Source organism: Schistocerca serialis, chromosome 1 (genome assembly GCF_023864345.2).
Source record: "Schistocerca serialis cubense isolate TAMUIC-IGC-003099 chromosome 1, iqSchSeri2.2, whole genome shotgun sequence".
Taxonomy (NCBI): domain Eukaryota; kingdom Metazoa; phylum Arthropoda; class Insecta; order Orthoptera; family Acrididae; genus Schistocerca; species Schistocerca serialis.
In genome coordinates this window covers 1,098,062,195-1,098,087,131 of record NC_064638.1, presented here as the reverse complement: position 1 = coordinate 1,098,087,131, position 24,937 = coordinate 1,098,062,195, and the positions used below count along the sequence as shown (strand labels likewise).

General features: G+C 43.7%; 1 protein-coding gene across 2 annotated transcripts in view; it reads right to left on the bottom strand.

The window, feature by feature from the left end:
• LOC126416328 (UDP-glucosyltransferase 2-like) overlaps nt 1-23,844 on the bottom strand; it is a 348,774-nt gene extending 324,930 nt beyond the window's left edge. For both annotated transcript variants that reach the window (XM_050084014.1, XM_050084005.1), the window contains exon 1: nt 23,701-23,844. In XM_050084014.1, coding sequence (XP_049939971.1) covers nt 23,701-23,739 — 39 coding nt within the window. In that variant the 5' untranslated portion in view covers nt 23,740-23,844. The remainder of the gene's footprint in view (nt 1-23,700) is intronic.
• Nucleotides 23,845-24,937: the final 1,093 nt, after the last annotated feature.

The window sequence follows — 24,937 nt, the reverse complement described above, 5'->3', positions numbered from 1 at the left end:
TAGTGGGGAGTGCGTAGTTGTTGTCGAGCGTTAGTTGCCTGATGTGACACGTCTTGGAATAGGATGTGTCTAGTGTCTACTGGCGCTTCCTCTGACTGTGGCCTGTAGTTCCTTATTGGGCAGGGTGCGACGTTGTTTCCGTTCCTGTTCTCCATTTGGATTGCATTGTGGAACAACAGCACAAAACGCTTTGTTTTCATGTCGACCAATCCCAGCCCTCCTTCAGTATTGGAACCTCAGCCACTCTGCATTGTTGCCAGATGTATCCATTAGGCGGTGATGAAGTCATCCAAGATCACGGCCATGACGTCATTCAAGACGGCGGAGTTTGACGGGAAGTTTGAATTTTGGTGGGAAGAAGATCATTTGGGTTACCTCCACTAACCTAACCCCTTCCCTCCCCCAAAATAATGGCAGGAAGTTCAAATTCACACAGCATAATGAATCACACCACGGTTATCCGTACTAAGCTAAGAAAATCGTGGGAAGATAGGCCACTTGGTCTACTTCCACTAACCTGTGACCTGACGGCCACTTCCTCCTATGAACTGGCGCCAAGTTTGAATTTTGGCAGTAAACAAAAGTCACTTGGGGTTTCGCTACCAACCTAAGAAAATCGTGGGAAGATAGGTCATGTGGACTAACCTGTCACCTGACCACCACCTCTTCCTAGGAACTGGCGCCAAGTTTTAATTTTGGCAGTAAAGAAAGGTCACTTGGGGTTTCGCTACCAACCTAAGAAAATCGTGGGAAGATAGGTCATGTGGACTAACCTGTCACCTGACCGCCACCTCTTCCTAGGAACTGGCGCCAAGTTTTAATTTTGGCAGTAAAGAAAGGTCACTTGGAGTTTCGCTACCAACCTAAGAAAATTGCTGCATAGAAAGGACTCTTGGACTAACCTCAGTCACCCGACCGCCGCCTCTTCCTAGCAATTCGCGGGAAATGGAATCAGTCTTCATTGGGCTGCTGGAGAGAGGAATGAGTGTACTATATTCATTTTGGAACAACTTATTTAGGGATGGAGAATATTTATCACAGTGATACAGAACAAACACTCTGACATGCCACACAGCATACATACCTGGAAACTACTCCTAAATAGCTCATCTATAATGTTCTACACACACACCTGCTAATTGTAATCTGTCAAAATAACGCATTGCACAGCCTACAGACATGCAAACGACTCGTAAATAATGTAACACATTTACATTCAGAGACCCAAACAGCTCTTAAATTGTCAAAATAATAATCCATCTAAAACACTCTGCAACATGCTTGCTAATCGTCAACTATCGAAATCATGCACCAGTCTTTATTTAAACAATTAGAGGCAGCACCACCATCCAGTGTGTTCGCCAGGAGGTCTGGACTCCAACTGACTTAGTACACACTACCACCACCAGAGGCCGCTGTCGTCCGTGACGTCATCCGATGATGCGACTACAGTTATTCAAGATGGTGGCATACATTGTGTTCACCTCGAGGCCTAGTACATATTGACACCACCAGAGAGCACTACCATGGACTTGGAATGAATTTTCGCGAATGCCACGCCCACCTGGACTTGAAAGGAAATAGTTAAACTTTCTCTCCAACTCAAACAAGCGATTTCAGTCAATCTTTATGTGGTGTCCAATAGCGTGCCAGTGCATGGATGGGATGGAAACGGCACCATCTATGTACTCTAATAATGAGCATCATAGCTGATAGCAAGAACAATTTTTTACCAATTTAAGAGTAACTTCAACATCGGCCAGTGACGTGACAGCATGTTTCTCCAGTTTCAGTATCATAGCTAAACCACCCCCTCTCCACTTAGAGAGTATCATTGCGAATATGGATAGATTACTGTGCAGTATGTCCATTCAGTGTTAATTCTCGAACACATAAATCATCAAAGTATACCAGTAATTTACGATCTATCTCTCTGTGTATGGGAGTCATAGAGCGTTTTCACTGTCTTAGGGAAAAATTAGAGAGTGGAAGACCCTCTCACACAGCCATTGACTTACCCTCCCTGCAGCACCATTAGGGAATTAATCTGCAAGCGACCAGAAGAAGACCGCTCGTAAAAACGAAAAAATACTTCCGTAAAACACTTGCTCTTGGCAGATACGAGCACAAGATAGCTTTCTGGAGATGTATAGTGTCCACTGTTCACATCCAATCACCGCTCACAAATTATACGATGCCTGCATCAGGCCTGTACAAAATGACCTTTAGTAGCAGGGGATACATCCCACAAGCAAACAGATAAACGCATAACACCAGCGTCCGACACGTGAAAATTACAAGTTATTCCGTCACTAACTCTGAAACAGCATATATGTCGGGCAAATGTGTACACGGGGACTGCAGCGCCTCACAAGCTCCTATCGCTAACTTAGTTATGACGCTGTAGTCTCGATTTTACTACCAAGATGCGACAGGCGGGATGAAGCACATTGCATAAATCAAAGTTCGTTTAGAGGAATGTGTCAAGTTTCATCACACATGAGATGGAAGTCCTCTGATGTCTGACAGGTTTACTGTTAACGGTTGCAAGTCGACAGTGCTTTAAACCACATCCAGAAAACGTGGTTACATATGAGTAGAATGCAGGTTATGCCACGCGACTGATGCAATCGGACCAAACACTGGAAAAAATTGACCTGTAACAACTTCTCCTTCTCTAGAATGCATCAGTCAAACATTACATCGTACCTCATTACAGCTCTATCTCAATCGATCACCCCGTCAACACTCTGTTTTCCTTTAATGCAGATGCAAGTAAGTTTAGAAGTGAATGGTTCTCTGCCCGACTCCTGAAAAGCATCAAATACAATAGTCAACTCGCGTGTATCACTGGTAACTCAATAGACATACAGTATAATGCTGCCTCGACGGAAAAAAATTGACTGCCTCCCTGATTCCCTTCGTTTCGGTGTCGACGTTTTCTCTGATTCCTCCTGTTGCCGCATACTTGTTCCAAAAAATGGTTCAAATGGCTCTGAGCACTATGGGACTTAACTTCTTAGGTCATCAGTACCCTAGAACTTAGAACTACTTAAACCTAACCAACCTAAGGACATCACAGACATCCATGGCCGAAGCAGGATTCGAACCTACGACTGTAGCAGCAGCGCATTTCCGGACTGAAGTGCCTAGAACAGCTCGGCCACAATGGCCGGCGAAACGAGTCTAAATGTAGAGCTCGTGAATCATGTTCGAACTGTAGTTTGGGGACTCTACACAACGCGAGCAAACTCTTCCGGTTTCCTTATGTTGTAGATGTGTTTTATTTAAAATCAGCCGATGTGTTACGTGTTATGTTATCCGCCGTTAGAACCTAAATTACACTATGCAACGTCTAGTTTCCTGCGAAAGGCCGCGGATCAGAACTTCTTAATGCCAGTTTAGAAGCACACTAGCAGCAGCAGTTTGAGGTGTAAATTCGGTGAGGGACTGTGTATACTGTTAGGGATGCTTGCATGGCTGCATACTGCGCTATTCTGGGGAGCTTTGTGAAATTTCTTTCTCCGAGCTGGAGCCCCACCACAGCTTTGTATCATCGCGCCAGCATCGATGCCTAGGTGACTTCTACATCGGATGAAGTTAGTTGAGCTTCTATAGTTCGTAATTTTTCTCTGTTGAGGGGTAGAGAATAACGATGGTAGCATGTTGGGCTGACTGATTTGAATGGACATGGATCTGCTTCAGGCTGTCCGCAGCTCGTGGTCGTGCGGTAGCGTTCTCGCTTCCCGCGCCCGGGTTCCCGGGTTCGATTCCCCGTGATGCCTCGTGATGACGGGGTGTTGTGTGATGTCCTTAGGTTAGTTAGGTTTCAGTAGTCCTAAGTTCTAGGGGACTGATGACCATAGGCGTTAAGCCCCATAGTGCTCAGAGCCATTTGAACCATTCTTTTTTTTTTTTTTTTCCCTTCAGGCTGTAGTATCTTTATCTAGTTTGGAGATGTACCTCATTGCGCGCATTTCCACCGAATGGTCAAAACACGGTCCTGTTGCAGTAACTCAGGTCATTCTATTTGTACATGGGTTGCAAAAGGTGGTGGATATGTCTTTCTCCGACTTCTGCTCAGTTCCGGCTTAAATTGGAACGATCACATGCAGAAAGCTTTAGAAATGGGAGAAGTTGCAAGATGCGTAGGGAGTGACTAAAACCACGTTGGAATTTTACTGTAGCAGCTAGGTTTGGGAAAGGTGACTCGTTTCAAGATATGAAAGTGTCAGAAATATATATTGAGTAGTGGTTGTAACCATTAAAGGTATTGTCAATAGGATCCAATGCAGGTATGTGGTTGAATGGAAAGACCCGATTCCAAATCATGGACATCATTTCTAGCAGGTAGCATAATACTAGAGATCTCAGAAGTTCGTGTACATTTTTTTACGAACTCAAGCGGCACATCATATACTACTGCTACTGTTTGTGTTCCTTCTCAATCAGTCATCACCTATAACTCAGTGGATATATCGTGGAACCTCTGATATGGTCTCGAGACAGAATGCGCTACAAATACTGTAGAATTATCTAGCTGGTGGCGGTTTGAGCGAGACGCAAATAGCGCTTACATATCACATTCCTTTGCTGAATCACTTTCAAAGTTCAGTGATTTTATCAAGATGTTGCATCATGGGCTGATAATACACATTCCTATGATCACCGTCACGGTATTTGTCTGGAAAAAAAACCACCTCATTCAGAGGTAATGTCGTACCTCGATTCGTAAAGCGGGTATAGCTTTTAACAGGGATACTTGTGTGCACCTGTAGAACCAAGATCGCTTGTGACAGCAATATGTAGTAGTTGTTGGGATCGGATTTTTTTTAACGTCTGCCCAATTACATCTATCTTTCTGTGACACAGTGGTAGCACTGGCAAGAAAAACAGAAGAGACATGCACATGCATAGTTGATTTCCGGTAAGTATTATTTCGTATCATAGGCAATCAGTTATTGATGAAGTATTATACTTAGTAGTGGTGGTAAGCGCATAATATGTTCGCATTTGAGAATCAGGTTTATAAAGTATGTGTTTATGGAAAGAGGATGACTACGTCCAGTCATAAGGAAGGTACATATATTTCCATTTCCAGAGACACAGCCTTCAGCAGGGTGTATTTCCGATACTTCGCTCATTGTTGGGTGCCTTTCAATTGAGACTGCGATCATAACACTTAATTGTAAGTTTAATGATAAAAGATATATGTGACGGGTTTTCTAGAACGATTCCGTGTATGCATGGCCTGTGGTGGGAATGATTCCCGTTTCCCGTTAATGGCAGCATCCATCCGAATGCAAAGGCCTGTTGGAGTGTAGAAATGCATCTGAGTTAACTTTGCCATCCTCTAGAGTCTAGACGACCGAATAGCGAACTAATAATTAATATGTGTTGGATAGCTTTTTTGTGAACAAGTGGAAATTTAAGAATGGATATGGAGATGCGTTTGCATTGTACTGTTATCCCCTCCCATGTAAATTGTTCGGTTGACTGCTTCTGCACATTTCGCGTCTTAATTTAGTTGAGAGAAGATCGATTGTAGGGTGTGCATCTAGCAGGTGAAAGAGACGTTTACTTTTGTTCTCTAGACATGAGAAACACCTTAGCTGGCTTGTAAATTAGGGATGATTTGGTATCTGTTACATCAGCGAGATCAGTATTTGCGGATGGAAATATTATTTCTCATCCGTTTGTTTCTAGTTGGTCAGTGGTCTAGAGCATGCTCCACCTAGCTGAAGTTTCAGGTTTGTAGAGAAATAATTTCCAGTCTATATCTTCGGAATTATGTTGCGTGAGCGATCGGGAGGGTACTGCTGTGTGCTTGATATAGAGAAGTACCTCGAAAATGGTATAATATTATGGTAAACGATCCGGAAATACTTGTGTTCTTGTATTCAAGGTCCTGTCATCAGTGGGAGAGCAGTCTAATAGAGCAAGAGTCTTTCCGTATTTGACGATATGTACGACACTTCGCGAGGTTTAGTTGTCGCTGCAGTATGGTGGTCAATGTAAAATAGTTTATTGCCGCTGAAAGTATCGTCTGTAGAAAGAAAGGAAGGGTGGACAGTGCTTCCCTAGGACTGAGCAGCATCGTGAAATACAGCCGGTTTGAGTGTAGGTATACCATAATTTTTTCGGGTGCTATACAGATATAAAAGATAACTGCTCTCTTTGTGTAAAATGTGTATGTATTGCATTGTAAGGTTATTGTAGCTTATGTTGTGTAAAATGTCTATATATTGCATTGCAAAGTTACTGTGGTTTATGGTGTGACATGACTAGAGAGGATGACTATGTGTCCTATCGTGAGGTATGTATAGATTCAGCACATTGATAACCACGAGAGATTTTTTTCTTGGAAAATTATGGGCGCTATAGATTCTAAGATTCGTTCCAGAATCACAGCCATCACGAGGAGACATTACCTGTTCATGGATCGGTGTCAGACTGTAGCAGCAATCGTTATATTTAATTTAGTTACACTGGTAAATAAGTTCCTGGCTTCCCATATCCTTGTGAGTCGTGTATGTATTTGATGATCTATAGACAATTTTGAGGGTTTAACTCTCAATGCACTTTAGCGATCTATGCAAAATAATTTTACCGCTGAAAGTCCAGTCTGCAGGAAGAAAGAAAAGATGGTGGTGCTTCGATATTGACGACAACACTAATTTGGCGGATAAATTCGATAAGAGCCAATCCTCTACATAGTGGTCGGAAAAATTGCGTATGTTGAGAGCAGGAAGGGTAGCACATGATGGAGTGGGTACCACATTAGGTCCGCGAGGAAGACTGCATTCGACGCTATTCTGCGTCATTTTCGTAAACAGGTTCTGTTAGGGCAGGGATTTTCGTGCATACAAGCTGAGACATCAAGAAAGTGAACGTTAACTATTTCTGGGACCTTATACAATTTCCGCGGGGTCGACTAAGTTCTTGTAAATATATTTATTTATTTGGTGGAAATAGTTATAAATTGACTGAATGTGCAACAAAATACAGGTGAATTGAGGAAGTACTTGCATATAGACAGATGGCATGGCTGGATTGAAGAGTTTTTAGCAAACAGAACACAGCATGTTGTTATCAGTGGAGAGACGTCTACAGACGCTAAGGTAACCTCTAGCGTGCCACAGGGGAGTGTTATGGGACCATTGCTTTTCACAATATATATAAATGACCTAGTAGATAGTGTCGGAAGTTCCATGCGGCTTTTCGCGGATGATGCTGTAGTATACAGAGAAGTTGCAGCATTAGAAAATTGTAGCGAAATGCAGGAAGATCTGCAGCAGATAGGCACTTGGTGCAGGGAGTGGCAACTGTCCCTTAACATAGACAAATGTAATGTATTGTGAATACATAGAAAGAAGGATCCTTTATTGTATGATTATATGATAGCGGAACAAACACTGGTAGCAGTTACTTCTGTAAAATATCTGGGAGTGTGCGTGCGGAACGATTTGAAGTGGAATGATCATATAAAATTAATTGTTGGTAAGGCGGGTACCAGGTTGAGATTCATTGGTAGAGTGCTTAGAAAATGTAGTCCATCAACAAAAAAAATGGTTCAAATGGCTCTGAGCACTATGGGACTTAACATCTGTGGTCATCAGTCCCCTAGAACTTAGAACTACTTAAACCTAACTAACCTAAGGACATCACACACATCGTCACAGGGTTATTTGGTAACCGTGACAGCGTTACGGAGATGTTTAATAAACTCAAGTGGCAGACTCTGCAAGAGAGGCGCTGTGCATCGCGGTGTAGCTTGCTCGCCAGGTTTCGAGAGGGTGCGTTTCTGGATGAGGTATCAAATATATTGCTTCCCCCTACATATACCTCCCGAGGAGATCACGAATGTAAAATTAGAGAGATTAGAGCGCGCACGGAGGCTTTCAGACAGTCGTTCTTCCCGTGAACCATACGCGACTGGAACAGGAAAGGAAGGTAATGACAGTAGCACGTAAAGTTCCCTCCGCCACACACCGTTGGGTGGCTTGCGGAGTATAAATGTAGATGTAGATGTAGACATGAGAATAAGATTGAGAACATTCTTAAATGGGTTTGTGAAGGTTTGTAGCTACACTGTCATCAACGGTAAAGACAAGTGCTGTCCGGAGGTGCCTCGCATATGGGAGCTGCGCCTTGGTGTTATGTGACGTCAGTATAACAGTGGCTGTATACCTGACAATAGATGCAACTTTCACCTGCGCTCAGCGGCGGCTTGTGGCTGTGCTCCTGCCAGATCACGTCAGCACCTATGTCTAGGTGAACACATATTTGGACAGGAATTTATCAGAAATCAAGTATGAAAGGGATGTCCCCGCCTCATGCGTGTAGTCATCTGTGTATGGTTTGACAGCTGACAACCACATTACTTTGCAGTCCAGTGGACAGGGTGTGGGGTGGTGGTGCTTGCGTGCATTGACTGCATTATTTTGTGAGTGGGCCTGTAGGCTGTGCCATGTGCTATTTAGACAGTTTACGAGTACTGAGCGTGTCTACACATCACTGTGCTGCATTATTTAGGAGCAGTTTGCAGGCCCGTACTGAAATTATTTTGGAAAATTAGGAGTTGTATGTGTGTCTACAGAGCATTATATAGGAGTAGTTTACAGGTCTGTGGGTTGTGTGGCGTGACCCCAGCATGTGTTTTGTACCAGTGTGATAAATATACTCCATCCCTAAATAAAATGTTCGAAACTAAATAGAATACACTCCTTCCTTACTCTTCCCAGCAGCCCAGCGCAGGCTGAGTCGTTTTCGCGCCATTTCCCCCTCCAGACCACCATCTGGGATTAGGTCACAGGAGGGATGACGGCGCCCTCTGGTGGCAGTAACGTGTACTGGGTCAGTTGGAGTCTAGATCTCGTGGTGGAGACATTGCTTGCAAAATAAAAACTTATGTCCATCATAGGCAGAGTCGTTGTCCCGCCATTTCCCCCCACCATCTTGGATGACGTCATGCGCTATGCACACTAGTACATGTTAGTACATATTGGTGCATGTTGGTGCACGTTAGTACACATTAGTGCACATTGGTACACTTTAGTTCATGTTAGTGAACGTTAGTACACGTTAGTGCACGTTAATACACTTTAGTACACATTAGTGTACGTTAGTATGACAACATGGGTTGGTAAGGGGACCTGGCGGTCGGTTGAGGATCGTGGTGGAGACATTAACTATTTCCTTCCAAGTCCAGGTGGGCGTGGTATTCGTGAAAATTCATTCCAAGTCCACGGTAGCGCTCTCTGGTGGTGTGAATATGTTCTTGGCCTTATGGTGAACACAATGTATGTCACGATCTTGAATAACTATAGTCGCATCATCAGATGACGTCACGGACGACAGTGCCCTCTGCTGGTGGTAGTGTGTACTAAGTCAGTGGGAGTCCAGACCTCCTGGCGAACACACTGGATGGTGGTGCTGTCTCTAATTGTTTAAATAAAGACTGGTGCATGATTTCGATAGTTGACGATTAGCAAGCATGTTTGCAGAGTGTTTTAGATGGATTATTATTTTGACAATTTAAGAGCTGTTTGGGTCTCTGAATGTAAATGTATTGCATTATTTACGAGTGGTTTACATGTCTGTAGGCTGTGCAATGCGTTATTTTGACAGTTTACAATTAGCAGGTGTGTGTGTGTGTGTGTGTGTGTGTGTGTGTGTGTGTGTGTGTGTGTAGAACATCATAGATGAGTTATTTAGGAGTAGTTTCCAGGTATGTATGCTGTGTGGCATGTCAGAGTGTGTGTTCTGTATCACTGTGATAAATATTCTCCATCCCTAAATAAATTGTTCCAAAATAAATAAAGTACACTCATTCCTCTCTCCGGCAGCCCAATGAAGACTGATTCCATTTCCCACGAATCGATAGGAAGAGGTGGCGGTCGGGTGACTGAGGTTAGTCCAAGAGTCCTTTCTATGCAGCAGTTTTCTTAGGTTGGTAGCGAAACTCCAAGTGATCTTTCATTACTGCCAAAATTAAAACTTGGCGCCAGTTCCTAGGAAGAGGTGGCGGTCAGGTGACTGAAGTTAGTCTACGTGACCTATCTTCCCACGATTTTCTTAGGTTGGTAGCGAAACCTCAAGTGACTTTTGTTTACTGCCGAAATTCAAACTTGGCGCCAGTTCATAGGAGGAAGTGGCAGTCGGGTCACAGGTTAGTGGAAGTAGACCAAGTGGCCTATCTTCCCACGATTTTCTTAGCTTAGTAGAGATAACCGTTGTGTGATTCATTATCCTGTTGGAATTTGAACATCCCGCCATTTTTCTGGGGGAGGGGAGGGGGCTGGGTTAGTGGATGTAGCCCAATTGACCTTCTCCCGCCATAATTCATACTTCCCACCTAAATCCGCCGTCTTGAATTACGTCCTGGCCGCCATCTTTGATGACGTCATGCGCTGTTGCCAAGTCTACATGCCGCCAGAGTGGCTCAGTATCAACTTTGTTCCAATTGAACAATTGACACAACACGGTATCCAAGCTGGATTACCCCAGGGAAGCATCCTAAAAAAAATGTTCAAATGTGTGTGAATTCCTAAGGGACCAAACTGGTTAGGTCATCGGTCCCTAGACTTACACACTTCTTGAACTAACTTAAACTAACTTTCGCTACGAACAACACACACACCCGTGCCCGAGGGAGGACTCGAACCTCTGGCAGGAGGAAGTATCCTAGGGCACACCTTGTTCAACCTGTACATTAACGACTTCCCAGCAATACAAAATACGACGTTAATCATCTAGGCGGATGACACATCCACCTTTGCGCAAGATTGGAAATCGTCAAACATAAATTCACGAATACAGACAGCACTCAGAACTGCTAAGTTTTGGTTGGAACAATGGCGTATTAAAGTAAACATCGACAAGTGCGAAGCAGTTCTGTTCACACGAAGACCGAAACTACTGCGCAAACATCGACACTCTAGACAGGTAACACTACATATATGCCCAATACGTTTCCAAGAGAAAGTCAGATATCTCGATGTCTGGCTGGACCGGAAAACTTACATGGAGGGACCACATCGAATACGTTGCCAACAGAATGCAGGCGAGGCTTGAACAACTTTACCCAATGCTCAATATGGAAAGTACACTGAATAGCAGGGTGTCGAGGTCCATGACACTGATTAGACATCTGATGCGTTTTTGTACTTATTTGCTGCGCTTAGCTTTTAAATAGTTTTTCTGGGAAAACCTAGCGTAGTTTTCGCGTCTCGTATTTCAGTGAGTGTTTCTTGATTATCAGAGTAGCTCATCAGAAGATTATCTTGGGAATTTGTCACCGTATAGAGTAGGGTAAACATAGTCATGTGTAGGGACTGTGGTTGTTGTGAGCGGACGCAAGGAGAATTGGCCACTCTTCGGGGGCAGGTGGAGGCTTTGTCTCTTAGGCTCATCGAGCTCGAGGCGCAGGCGTCGGCTCGTAGTGGCGTTGGGGTAACTGTGGTGAGACCTATGCCTACTTCGGTGGCCTTGGAATCACATGGAACCCCTGATGTCGCTGCGTCTTCCGGCAGTGAGCATCTTACCGGTCAGCCATCACTCCAGGGTGAATGGCGGACAGTGGTGGGCTCGCGCGTGCCTGGCCGAAAGGCGAAGGTGGGATCTGGCCGCGTGGCAGCTGCCTTACCCCTTTCCAACAGGTACGGGGTGCTTCCTAGTGGTGATGACATCGTTTCCGAGCCACCACAGGATGCCTCGCCTGTTGGGCCAGTGGCCGATTCTCCGGCAAGGTCCCGACAGTCACAGCGGGCGGGCCTATTAGTTATAGGGAGCTCCAACGTTAGGCGGGTTATGGAGCCCCTCAGGAAAATAGCGGGTAGGTCGGGGAAGAATGCCAGTGTGCACTCGGTGTGCTTGCCGGGGGGTCTCGTCCGTAATGTGGAGGAGGCCCTTCCGGCAGCTATTGAACGCACTGGGTGTGACCGGCTGCAGATAATAGCACATGTCGGAACGAATGACGCCTGCCGCTTGGGTTCTGAGGCCATCCTTGGTTCCTTCCGGCGGCTGGCTGATTTAGTGAAGACAACCAGCATCGCACGCGGAGTGCAAGCTGAGCTTAATATCTGCAGCATAGTGCCCAGAGTCGATCGCGGTCCTCTGGTTTGGAGCCGTGTGGAGGGTCTAAACCAGAGGCTCAGACGACTCTGCGACTATAATGGTTGCAAATTCATCGACCTCCGTTATTGGGTGGAGAACTGTAGGGCCCCCCTAGACAGGTCAGGCGTGCACTACACACCGGAAGCAGCTACTAGGGTAGCAGAGTACGTGTGGCGTGCACACGGGGGTTTTTTAGGTTAGAGGGACCCCCCTTGGGCGAAACGATAAAATACCTGACGGCTTACCAGAGAGGACATTATCATCGTTGATAAAGAACGTCCGTCCTCAGAGACCAAAAACAGGAAAAGTTAACGTAATATTGGTAAACTGCAGGAGTATCCAGGGCAAGGTTCCTGAATTAGTATCTCTTATTGAAGGAAATAGTGCGCATATAGTATTAGGAACGGAAAGTTGGTTAAAACCGGAAGTGAACAGTAACGAAATCCTAGACACAGAATGGAATATATACCGCAAGGATAGGATAAACGCCAATGGTGGAGGAGTATTTATAGCAGTAAAGAATTCAATAATATCCAGTGAAGTTATTAGCGAATGCGAATGTGAAATAATCTGGGTTAAGCTAAGTATCAAAGGTGGGTCAGATATGATAGTCGGATGCTTCTATAGACCACCTGCATCAGCAACCGTAGTAGTTGAGCGCCTCAGAGAGAACCTGCAGAACGTCGTGAAGAAGTTTCGTGATCATACTATTGTAATAGGGGGAGACTTCAATCTACCAGGTATAGAATGGGATAGTCACACAATCAGAACTGGAGCCAGGGACAGAGACTCTTGTGACATTATCCTGACTGCCTTGTCCGAGAATTACTTCGAGCAGATAGTTAGAGAACCAACTCGTGAAGCTAACGTTTTAGACCTCATAGCAACAAATAGACCGGAACTTTTCGACTCCGTGAATGTAGAAGAGGGTATCAGTGATCATAAGTCAGTGGTTGCATCAATGACTACAAGTGTAATAAGAAATGCCAAGAAAGGAAGGAAAATATATTTGCTTAACAAGAGTGATAGGGCACAAATCGCAGAATATCTGAGTGACCACCATCAAACGTTCATTTCTGAGGAAGAGGATGTGGAACAAAAATGGAAAAAATTCAGAAACATCGTCCAGTACGCCTTAGATAAGTTCGTACCGACTAAGGTCCAAAGCGAGGGGAAAGATCCACCGTGGTATAACAATCATGTACGAAAGGTACTACGGAAACAAAGAAAGCTTCATCATAGGTTTAAGAGTAGTCGAATCATAGCTGATAAGGAAAAGCTGAACGAAGCGAAAAAGAGCGTAAAGAGAGCAATGAGAGAAGCATTCAACGAATTCGAACATAAAACATTGGCAAACAATCTAAACAAGAACCCTAAAAAGTTTTGGTCATATGTAAAATCGGTAAGCGGATCTAAATCCCCTATTCAGTCACTCGTTGACCACGATGGTACCGAAACAGAGGACGACCGAGGAAAGGCAGAAATACTGAATTCAGTGTTCCGAAACTGTTTCACTGCGGAAAATCGTAACACGGTCCCTGACTTCAGCCGTCGCACGGACGCCAAAATGGAAAATATTGAAATAAACGATATCGGAATTGAAAAACAACTGCTATCACTTAGTAGCGGAAAAGCATCCGGACCAGACGAGATACCCTTAAGATTCTACAGTGATTATGCTAAAGAACTTGCCCCCTTTCTATCAGCAATTTATCGTAGATCGCTGGAAGAACGTAAAGTACCTAGCGACTGGAAGAAAGCGCAGGTCGTTCCCATTTTCAAGAAGGGTCATAAATCAGATGCGAATAATTATAGGCCTATTTCGCTTACGTCAATCTGTTGTAGAATAATGGAACATGTTTTGTGTTCTCGTATTATGACGTTCTTAGATAATACAAATCTCCTTCATCATAACCAACATGGATTCCGCAAACAGAGATCGTGTGAAACTCAGCTCGCCCTATTTGCGCAAGAAATTCACAGTGCCGTAGACACTGGCGAGCAGATTGATGCCGTATTCCTGGACTTCAGGAAGGCATTTGATACGGTTCCGCACTTACGTTTAGTGAAAAAAATACGAGCTTACGGAATATCGGACCAGGTTTGTGATTGGATTCAGGATTTCCTAGAAGAAAGAACACAACATGTCATTCTTAACGGTTCAAAATCTGCAGATGTAGAGGTAATTTCGGGAGTACCGCAGGGAAGCGTGATAGGACCTTTATTGTTTACAATATACATAAATGACTTAGTTGACAACATCGGTAGCTCCGTGAGGCTATTTGCAGATGACACGGTTGTCTACAAGAAAGTAGCAACATCAGAAGACTCTTACGTACTCCAGGAGGACCTGCAGAGGATTAATGCATGGTGCGACAGCTGGCAGCTTTCCCTAAACGTAGATAAATGTAATATAATGCGCATACATAGGGGCAGAAATCCATTCCAGTACGATTATGCCATAGGTGGTAAATCATTGGAAGCGGTAACGACCGTAAAATACTTAGGAGTTACTATCCGGAGCGATCTGAAGTGGAATGATCACATAAAACAAGTAGTGGGAAAAGCAGGCGCCAGGTTGAGAGTCATAGGAAGAATTCTAAGAAAATGTGACTCATCGACGAAAGAAGTAGCTTACAAAACGCTTGTTCGTCCGATTCTTGAGTATTGCTCATCAGTATGGGACCCTTACCAGGTTGGATTAATAGAAGAGATAGACATGATCCAGCGAAAAGCAGCGCGATTCGTCATGGGGACATTTAGTCAGCGCGAGAGCGTTACGGAGATGCTGAACAAGCTCCAGTGGCGGACACTTCAAGAAAGGCGTTACGCAATACGGAGAGGTTTATTATCGAAATTACGAGAGAGCACATTCCGGGAAGAGATGGGCAACATATTACTACCGCCCACATATATCTCGCGTAATGATCACAACGAAAAGATCCGAGAAATTAGAGCAAATACGGAGACTTACAAGCAGTCGTTCTTCCCACGCACAATTCGTGAATGGAACAGGGAAGGGGGGATCAGATAGTGGTACAATAAGTACCCTCCGCCACACACCGTAAGGTGGCTCGCGGAGTATAGATGTAGATGTAGATGTAGATGACGTGCGCAGCTCCCGTCTGGGGATACGCAGCTCCTACACGCCTGCGCCGCCTGCAGATAAAACATAACAATGTGCTATGGATCATTAGCAACGCTCCACGCTACACATGCACCGTGGATCTTCACAATGAATACCGCCTTAACCCTCAAGAAAGTATTCTAAAAACAAGCCACACGACTATACAGGAATCGAGACACCCTTAAAGTCCTTTCATCCTTACTCTGGGAAACTATGATCGCAACCATAGGTGGAACCATAAGCGGTCATAGACACTACTAGCTAGGGCATAAGCACCTATGGCAAGCTAACATACACCCACAAGCGACAAATGCCGGCAACCCCTGTAAAAAAGCAACGTTGATTGGATATGCCAGCTGACCAACAGGCTACAGCAGAGAAACCGACAAGCTCGCACACTGAGGCACAAAATAATCGCCAACATTACCCTACACTGTGAATCTGATGTATGATCTATCGGACACAAAACGACGATGAACCTAACTGTTACAGGTAAATGCTGACGCTGACGGAGAAATCAAGACTGACATCCAGCGGCACCCGCTGAGTAATAGCACCGCACAACGTCAAAGATATATCGACCTGCATGATACCCACTACTAACAAAACCTACCCTTGCATGACCTGTCGCAGGTAGCAAGAAAACCGGTACTGCTCTTACAACCCAACCCAACTATCGCAGGTTTTTTTTCCCTTGACTCTTGCCTTGGCACTTTTTCCCTCTGCCCTTCAAACCGCTAACCTTCGTTCAACTTTCGACCCAATCTATCTCCAGATGAGCGCGTATTAATGGTTAACTCTACCTAGACGTACGCAAACATCGCAGTACCCACATCCTGCGAGACCTCATTCCAGTTGAAAACTAACCCTTCTGCAGATATGGTAGTAGACGTTTAGTGTTGGCCATCATGGCGGTGTGGGCGTGGAGGGGCTCCACCCACTCGAAGTTATACATATTAATGACAGATATGCTGTTCCTGTGCTCCGTAGTTCTGGTGTTACTTTTAATTAACGTTTACGCTCGTTCTGCTGGAGACAGCACATAGTACGCACTAAATCAAAGTTTTGGTTCATACTCTATCGACATAGAATGTTGAGTACCGATCTGAGTTTCCATTCCCTCTTAATCAATGCTATCAAACAATTGTTTGCCCCGTCATCTACTGAAAGGCTTTAGCATACACTCATGTTAAATTGTTCCTTGGTAAGCCATTTTTTCCCACAAAATTGTCAGTTGCATCCATAAAAATCACAAACTTTTGTGTGACCTCTTGTGATTATATCAATCGTTCTTCAATCGTTCTTCAGCCTACTAAACAAACAGCAGTTTCTTCTTTGTGTTCTTTTATGTTCTTCCCATTTTTCTTGGAAACTTCTATGCTCCTCATTTATTTTCCTCTTAATAACTACACTGGTGTCCAAAATTAAAGGAACAAACTGAAATTTTGCAAGGTTGCTTTTATTTTGCCACAAAAGAGTATAAACATTTGACAGTCAAGTACAGAGTCCGCCAGAAAAGTGTGTATACACTTTAAGGAACGAAAACTATTACTTATGTGTTTATTTTACATTTAATAATTGATTACACAAGTTGCACAACCTTCAGTTAAGCACACGTTTGCTTTAAATGTTCAAAATGTTCACCGTTGGTGGCTGGACACATAAAAGAACGATAACCGGTAGCCGCAACTACGTCAGTCATTGTTAACAGTGGAGATCGCTGCACATGTCGCTGTAACATTCTGACGAAGTTCCTCCAGCTTGCGTGGCTTACGTCGATAGACGTTATCTTTCACAGTTCCCCACAAGAAAAAGTCCATAGGTGTTAGATCTGGCGACCGTGGAGAGAACTCAATGAGCCCTCTTCGTCCAATCCAATGCCCTGGAAAACTGTCTTCCGGGAAAGTTCGAACGGCTAGGTGGTAGTGTGGTGGCGCCCCGTCCTGTTGGTAGAAGATCTTTTCATCAGCTCCATAAAGCGCACGTATACCTGGCAAAATTGATGTGCGTAACATCTCGAGGTACACTTTTCCAGTGACAGTAGCATCAAAGATAAAGGAACCTACTAAGCCCCTAGATGATAGTGCACACCACACATGAACCGCTGGTAGATTGAACGCTTTATCCACATAAACATGCGGATTTCCCGGTGCCAGCACACCCTGTTATGACGATTCACGGTTCCATTAAGTTTAAATTGAGCCTTGTCACTCCATTCTAGCTTTGCCACAAACTGTTAGTCATCAGTTCCCATTTGCTGATACCATTCGCAAAATTGCATTCAGCGATCGGTATCGCCATCATTAATCGCGTGCAGTAATCGTGGAATGCAAACTTTCCAGTTAGCAGCTTTCAGAATTCTTCCTACACTTGTACTGCTAACCCCCACTTCATGTACACATTGTGTAGCAGACTTCTGTGGAGAATTAAAAAATGTTTCCAACACAAGAGCCGTCGAAGCAGGACTTGTAGCTGTATACTGACTTCTTGTCCTTCCTTTGTGAATATCACAAATCGTTCCATGCAATTCAAACTTGTCAACGATGCGTTTATTTGCTAGACGGGTTGGCGGTTCTGTTTCAAACTCCCGCCTCCACTGACGTTGCACTTCGATGCATTATCAAACTTGAAAACCACTTCACAAAACATTTTCGTTGCTCGAATGTCAAGCGTGCTCCAGCCATCTTGTTTTCTCAATACTGAGGTGAAAGTACTAACATCTGTTGAATCAAAGACCATACTACAAAACACTCGTTACTCAACTCGAACGACAATATTGATATCTCGATAAGGCCTGACAAAGAGGGTATACATTTTTCTGGCGGTCTCAGTAGAAACGATGTAAACAATATCTAAATAACTGCAACATGCATAACAGTAGACAAAAATGTTCTTCGTTTCTTCCAACGTAACGGATTTGCACACACATTCTGAGAACTCGTCAATATGCTCAGCATGGGATGTGACCACCTTTGGTAGCAATACAGGCCTCACAACGACGTGGCATGCTGTGAATGATGTCATCAGTCTCATGTTGAGGCAATAAAGCCCATTCTTCGTCCAGAGCTGCTCACAGTCTTGGAAAGCGGTTGCTGGATGCTGACATGATGCACGCCTTGTTCCTAGTGCATCCCAAACATGCTCTATGGGATTCAAGTCGGGAGAACGAGCAGGTCACGCCATGCGTGCAGTATCTTCCGTTTCCAAGAAAACATCAACCGCCCGTGGTCTATGAGTCGAGCATTATCGTGCATTAATGCGAGGTCTGGGCCCACAGCACCTCACAACAACTGCAGATGAGGTCCCACGATCCCGTCACGATACCTGACAGCAGTTAAACTTCACCAATTCACCCGTACCATTTCATAAAGAGGGATTCGAGTGGTCAACATAATATGTGCCCACGCATTAGGGATTCTCCTCAGTATCGGTCTGTTTTCACAATGCATGGGTCTAGAAATCGTGTTCAGCATTCCCTCCAGATGCGAGTCCATCGAGAATCGCTCTCCAGATGGAACCCATTTGTGAAAACGACATTAGCCCACTTTTCGACAGTTTAGGTGGCATGTTGACGACTCCACTCTAGACGTTCCCTTCAGTGGGGAGGCGTCAGAGGTAGAAATACAGCAGGTCTCCGACAATAAAGGCCACTCTGCCGAAGCCTTCTGCACACCGTTTGCTTCGATACAACACGTCCAGTGCATGCTGCGACCCCACGAGCCAGTTGCTGTGCAGTGCTAAGACTGTACTATCGTGCCGTTACAGCCAAATAACGGTCATCTCTTTCTGATGTCACACATGGTCGGCCCTGCGCTGCTCTTCGGGACACAGTTTCGGTCTCTATAAACTGTCGCCTCAACTGAGAAACAACAGAACGATTCACGATAAGCCATCTTTCTTTCTACGGCCCTCCACAGCAGAGAATCTGGTAGGCACTCTCCCTGTGGCATACTGTACCGTTGGTGACTGTGTACACAGCGGTTGAGGATGTGGGACTATCCGAGAAACAATACCTCGTTTCAAAGGCGCTCTGACGTCATCGTTGGGATGGTTGTTCGTTGACCGGAAGGCCATCTTCCGTGCTGAACACGATGGTACGGACATGTGGTTGACAGTTAGTATGATCATATCGTGAATTAGACACAGGACGGGAAAATAGAGGTTTTTTGCTTAAATTTTGGACACCAGGGTATTTCTGATGGTACACCAGGCATTATTTATTCTGATAGAAGTAATCACAACACGAACGACTACATACACACTTAACGCGTCTAACGATCAATAGCACCGAAGCGCGACTGACACGAACGACGCTCACATGCTCTTGGAGTTTCCCTCGTGCGCTTCTTGCTAGGTATATCGGTAAAGTTAATGAGATTTCGTGGTGGCGGTTAGAACTCAGGTCCTATCAGTAAGTGCAATCGTGTAACGTCAAGAGTTCTCTTGTGTCGTACAAAAATTCGGAAAAGACAACTTGTATGCTATTTAGATCTTTGTAAAAAGATACTAGATTCTGGGTAACAATCACACAATGGGTAAAACACGGCTGAGAACCAGGGGCAGTACATATACTTGATTCGGGCCGCATGCGGCCCGCGAGCTATTGTTTGAAGACCAGTGGATTACATCAACAGTGTCGCCAACAATAAAGGATGTTAAAGTTATTACAACGTGTCAGTAGGTCGTTGAATTTTTAACGTTTTGTTTCTCTGTTTATGATTGTTTTTGACAGGGATTAACCTAACGACCATAATTGAAATTTACTTCCTGTGAAATACACTACTGGCCATTAAAATTGCTACACCAAGAAGAAATGCAGATGATAAACGGGTATTCATTGGACAAATATATTATACTAGAACTGACATGTGATTACGTTTTCACATAATTTGGGTGCATAGATCCCGAGAAATCAGTACCCAGAACAACCACCTCTGGCCGTAATAACGGCCTTAATACGCCTCGGCATCGAGTCAAACAAAGCTTGGATCGCGTGTACAGGTACAGCTGCCCATGCAACTCCAACGCGATACCACAGTTCATCAAGAGTAGTGACTGGCGTATTGTGACGAGCCAGTTGCTCGGCCACCATTGATTAGACTTTTTCAATTGGTGAGAGATCTGGAGAATGTCGGAAACGTGATGGTGCGCATTTCTCCTCCTTACACGAGGCATCACAACAACGTTTCAACAGGCAACGCCGGTCAACTGCTGTTTGTGTATGAGAAATCGGTTGGAAACTTTCCTCATGCCAGCACGTTGTAGATGTCACCACCGGCGCCAGCCTTGTGTGAATGCTCTGAAAAGCTAATCATTTGCATATCACAGCATGTTCTTCCTGTCGGTTAAATTTCGCGTCTGTAGCACGTCATCTTCGTGGTGTAGCAATTTTAATGGCCAGTAATGTAGCTTTATAAGAGACATTTCAACAAGGGGGAGAAATGCAAACGTTAGAAAAGAGATTGATGTTCTCATAAAACAGGCGACTCAATGCTCGTTTCTCTCTGAGGCCCCGTAGAAGCAGGTGCTCCGTCATTAATGATGTAACTACGGCACGAGGCGTTAAACGCGAACCTATCTTTGTATTGCTCTCGTTTGCCCATGAAGGTACCGTCGTAAACGTAATACGATATTTTGACAGCTTATCTTGCCGTTATCTTGAGGCGGTACCTGTAGGTTACGTAAACGACTGGACCCGGGTATTCACCCGAGATTAACAAAAAATAGCTGATGTACCGGGAAAGCGAAAGGTCACATATTAAACTGCCTACGTCCCTTCCTGTCACTGACTCGTTTCCTGTGATACGGCTGCATTAATGAGGCATTTTCCTCTGGAAAATGAGCAGCAATTTTTGTGACCCTCGGCTGATTGTCTATGTTCGTTGTGTACACTAATTTTCCATCCCATTTCTATCAAACGCACTCAGGCAACAACTGGGTTCAAAAACAAAATGGTAGTTAAATAAACTATGTCAGGAAGATAGAATATTTTTAATGTTGTAATTAAATGGAGATTTAAATCCTTTGCGTATAAAATAAGTAATAACACAGAGCTTTTTGGATTCAAGCAACAACGGTGATCAAAAACAGATGGAAAGTTGAATAGACTGTGGCAGGAAGATAAACTTTTATAATGTTGTAATTAAATGAAGATTTAAATCCTTTGCGTATGAAATAAGTAATAACACCTACCTTTTCTCCAACGAGAAAATGAACAGCACATTCCATATTACTGGGAAATTATAATGGAAATTATTACGTCGAGAGATCTGCCCTCTTGGATGAGCGGTCATTGTGTGACAAACATGAAAAACCTGAGTGCGTCTCCCGATTACTAGTATCTTGGTGGGATCAGCTGGCATGTACTTAGCAACTAACGTGTTGCTTGATCGGAATAAAGTCTTCAGTGTCAAAAACCGACATGAATACCCGGGAGATACCAAAAAAATGGCTCTGAGCACTATGGGACTTAACATCTATGGTCATCAGTCCCCTAGAACTTAGAACTACTTAAACCTAACTAACCTAAGGACATCACACAACACCCAGTCATCACGAGGCAGAGGAAATCCCTGACCTCGCCGGGAATCGAACCCAGGCGCGGGAAGCGAGAACGCTACCACGCGACCACGAGCTGCGGACCGGGAGGTACCCCTCCAATAAATTGTTCTCTTATAATATAGCAGTTATACGGAATACCTGTGAAAATTGTGAAGAGATAAGTTTTAGTTCTGTCTCTGTGGAGTAAGAATGTTTTTGATCTGTCATGTAGGCAGGAACAACAAATACTTCTTTTAGGGGCCGTTCGTGAAACACATGAGGGACGCTAGATTGGTGTGTCGGCTACTTCCATATTATTAATTATCTATCTATATCCGGATCCCGCCCCAGCTACTGCCGCGTCTGGGTGCTGACGAGTCCCCTCCATTTGGCTCGGTCCTACCACCACTTTTCTTCCTCCACTTGCAGCCCGGTCACGCCTCTCCCTTCCACAGATATTTACTCCTGTTTTCCACCGTGTTCTTGGGAGCCCTCTAGGTCTTTTCCATCCATCTTTAGTTCTTCCATAATTTTGCGGAGTCTCTGCCCACACATGTCCGTACCATATTAGTCTCTTTTTTTTCGAGTTCTTCTCTCATACTTTCTTGTTTAAGGTACTTTCTAATATTTACATTCCTTACTCTGTCCATTCTTGTTTTTCCGTTAACTGCTCTGAGGAATTTCATTTCCCCTGCTTGCAGTCTGCTCCAGTCCATTTCTGTCATTGTCCATGTTTCTCCTCCATAGGGGACAGCAGGGAAGTAATAACTCTTATGCATAAGGAGTTTTGCTTTTTCTGAAACTTCCTTATTCCAAATCAAGTGTTTTATTGTTTGGTAGAAATTGCCTCCCTTCTGTAACCGCCTATTCATTTCGTTGGTTATTCTTCCATCACTAGATATTTCACTCCCTAAATAAGTGAAACTGTCTACCACTTTGAGTGGTTCTCCGTTCAGAGTAATATTCCTGTTGATCATTTTTGTCTCTTTCAAATACCATTACTTCACTCTTATCTTTATTTATTTTTAATCCATACCTTTTCATTATTTCCTTCCACACATCAAGTTGTAACTGTGCATCTACCTCTTTATCGTTCCATAATACCATATCATCTGCAAAAATCATCTTTTTTGTCTTTTTCTTTTACTATATCTTTAACTGCCCTATTCATTCCCTCCATCACAACATTAAAAAGTACAGGAGATAGAATACTTCCTGGTTTAAGTCCTTGTCTTATTTCGGACTATCCAGAGTTCCCCAATGGTGTTCTAATTCTACAATTGTGTCCTCTGTACATTGTCTTTATTACATTAATGTATCCATCTACTATACCAATCTTCTTCATTTCTTCCCAGAGTCTTTCCCTGTTAACTGAGTCATATGCCTTTTCTATGTCTCTGAAAAACAATATCATTCTTTTGTTATACTGCCAACTTTTTTCCGTCAGTTGACGGATAGAAAATATCAGGTCGATCGTGCTTCTTCCTTTCCTAAACCCATGCTGTTCTTCATTCAGCTCCTTTTCTATCTTTTCACCTAAATGATTTAGTAAAATTCTTTTAAAAATCTTGGCTGTATGACTCATAGTTTATTATTATAGAACTGTTAATATTTCTCAGCCTAATCTAACAGTTGTCTCCACTGCCCAGAAACGTATTATAGTAATAATTTTCTTTCCTTAACAATGAAACATTTAGATTATGTCAGTTGTAGTCTCTCTGCAGCTATTTGTTTGAATCTAAATCTGGTATCACGTTATTGGAATTTGAGAAAGCTCTTTCATTAGATGTAAGAGTGTGCCTCCTAACCCTAATCCTGTCAGTAAAAATAAATGCATAAATAAAACATCGTCCAGAATTAGCGCGAATATTTTTTCGGCTTACTGTCGTAAATTTCAAACCAGTCGCTTTGCTTACCTGCCACCTTCCCCCATTAGCACAGAAACGTAAAGACATCGTGCCGTTTACAGCGATGACTCTCTAGCAGGCCGCAATGTACTGTGTCCTTGCTGAAGGGTGTGCTTGCTGAAAGAAAACGGCGCATTCATTCACTGCCATCAACTCGTGAAACTGACAACGATTGCGTGTCGTAACCCGTATCTGGCGGGCTGAAAGGGGGGCAGGAGGGGGGAGGGGAGAGGAAAACAAAAAACAAACAAAAAGCTGTTCGAAGGTGGTGTGGTGGGGATAGATTGTACCTGCATACAACAGCTACAGCGGGAGTTATCGCGCCAGTGCTCTTCTACTTCATATACTTACTGCTTGTCCACGATTACTTGAAGATTTGCGTAGACAATGCTAGAGTCACTAATAAACATCATCATTCTGTCAATGTTTTTGACATATACCACGATAAAGTACTTGAAAGAATAGTTTACAGAGGTTAGTACATATGCACGACAGGTACTGCCTTAAGAAATGAATATGTCGCACTCTGACGTGTGTTACAAAATTATTAAAATACAAGTGAGGTAATTTGTGCGAGTCGGAGATTATTGATCACAGTCCTAGTAACAAAAACATAAAATAGTGAGCATTTCGTGTTTTATCGCAACAGCCTAGTAACCATGACAACAAAACGACATTGTCCACAGCACCTGAAAGTGGCTGGTCTGCAGCCACTATGATATTCTGTAACTGAACGAAACCAGTCGGCAGGGTAGAAAAACCGTGTCACTGACTACAATAACAGACATTTTCATGTGTGAAGGTTAAGAGAGGCGTGAAACTCTCTTTATACAATTCATTTACGAACTTGCTGGCGGTTAAGAGACCAGTCATTCTTATTGTGACTAGTAAAAAATTCAGAGGCTTTGTGTGTAAGTGGTTCTTACTATCTGATCTGTGGATAAGACTTGCTGCAACTAAATGTTATTGAAGGTAAATAATAGCATCTGATTAATTAATAATAAAAGGGTATTAGGGCATTCAAGCAGCTCAGTTAATCCGTAAAGGGGAAAAAATTAAACATTTACAGTTAATGAGAGTAATAGGGCAAAAGGGTAGTGACTCACTGATTTATGCGTTTTTTGACCTTTCACCTTTAAAGCGACAGTTCAAGGTCACTGCTGTGACAAGTGTCAAGGTCACTGCCTCTGGGGCAATTGTACAGCTTAAAATGGCGGGAAAATCAAAGTTCCGTTAAACTGTCATA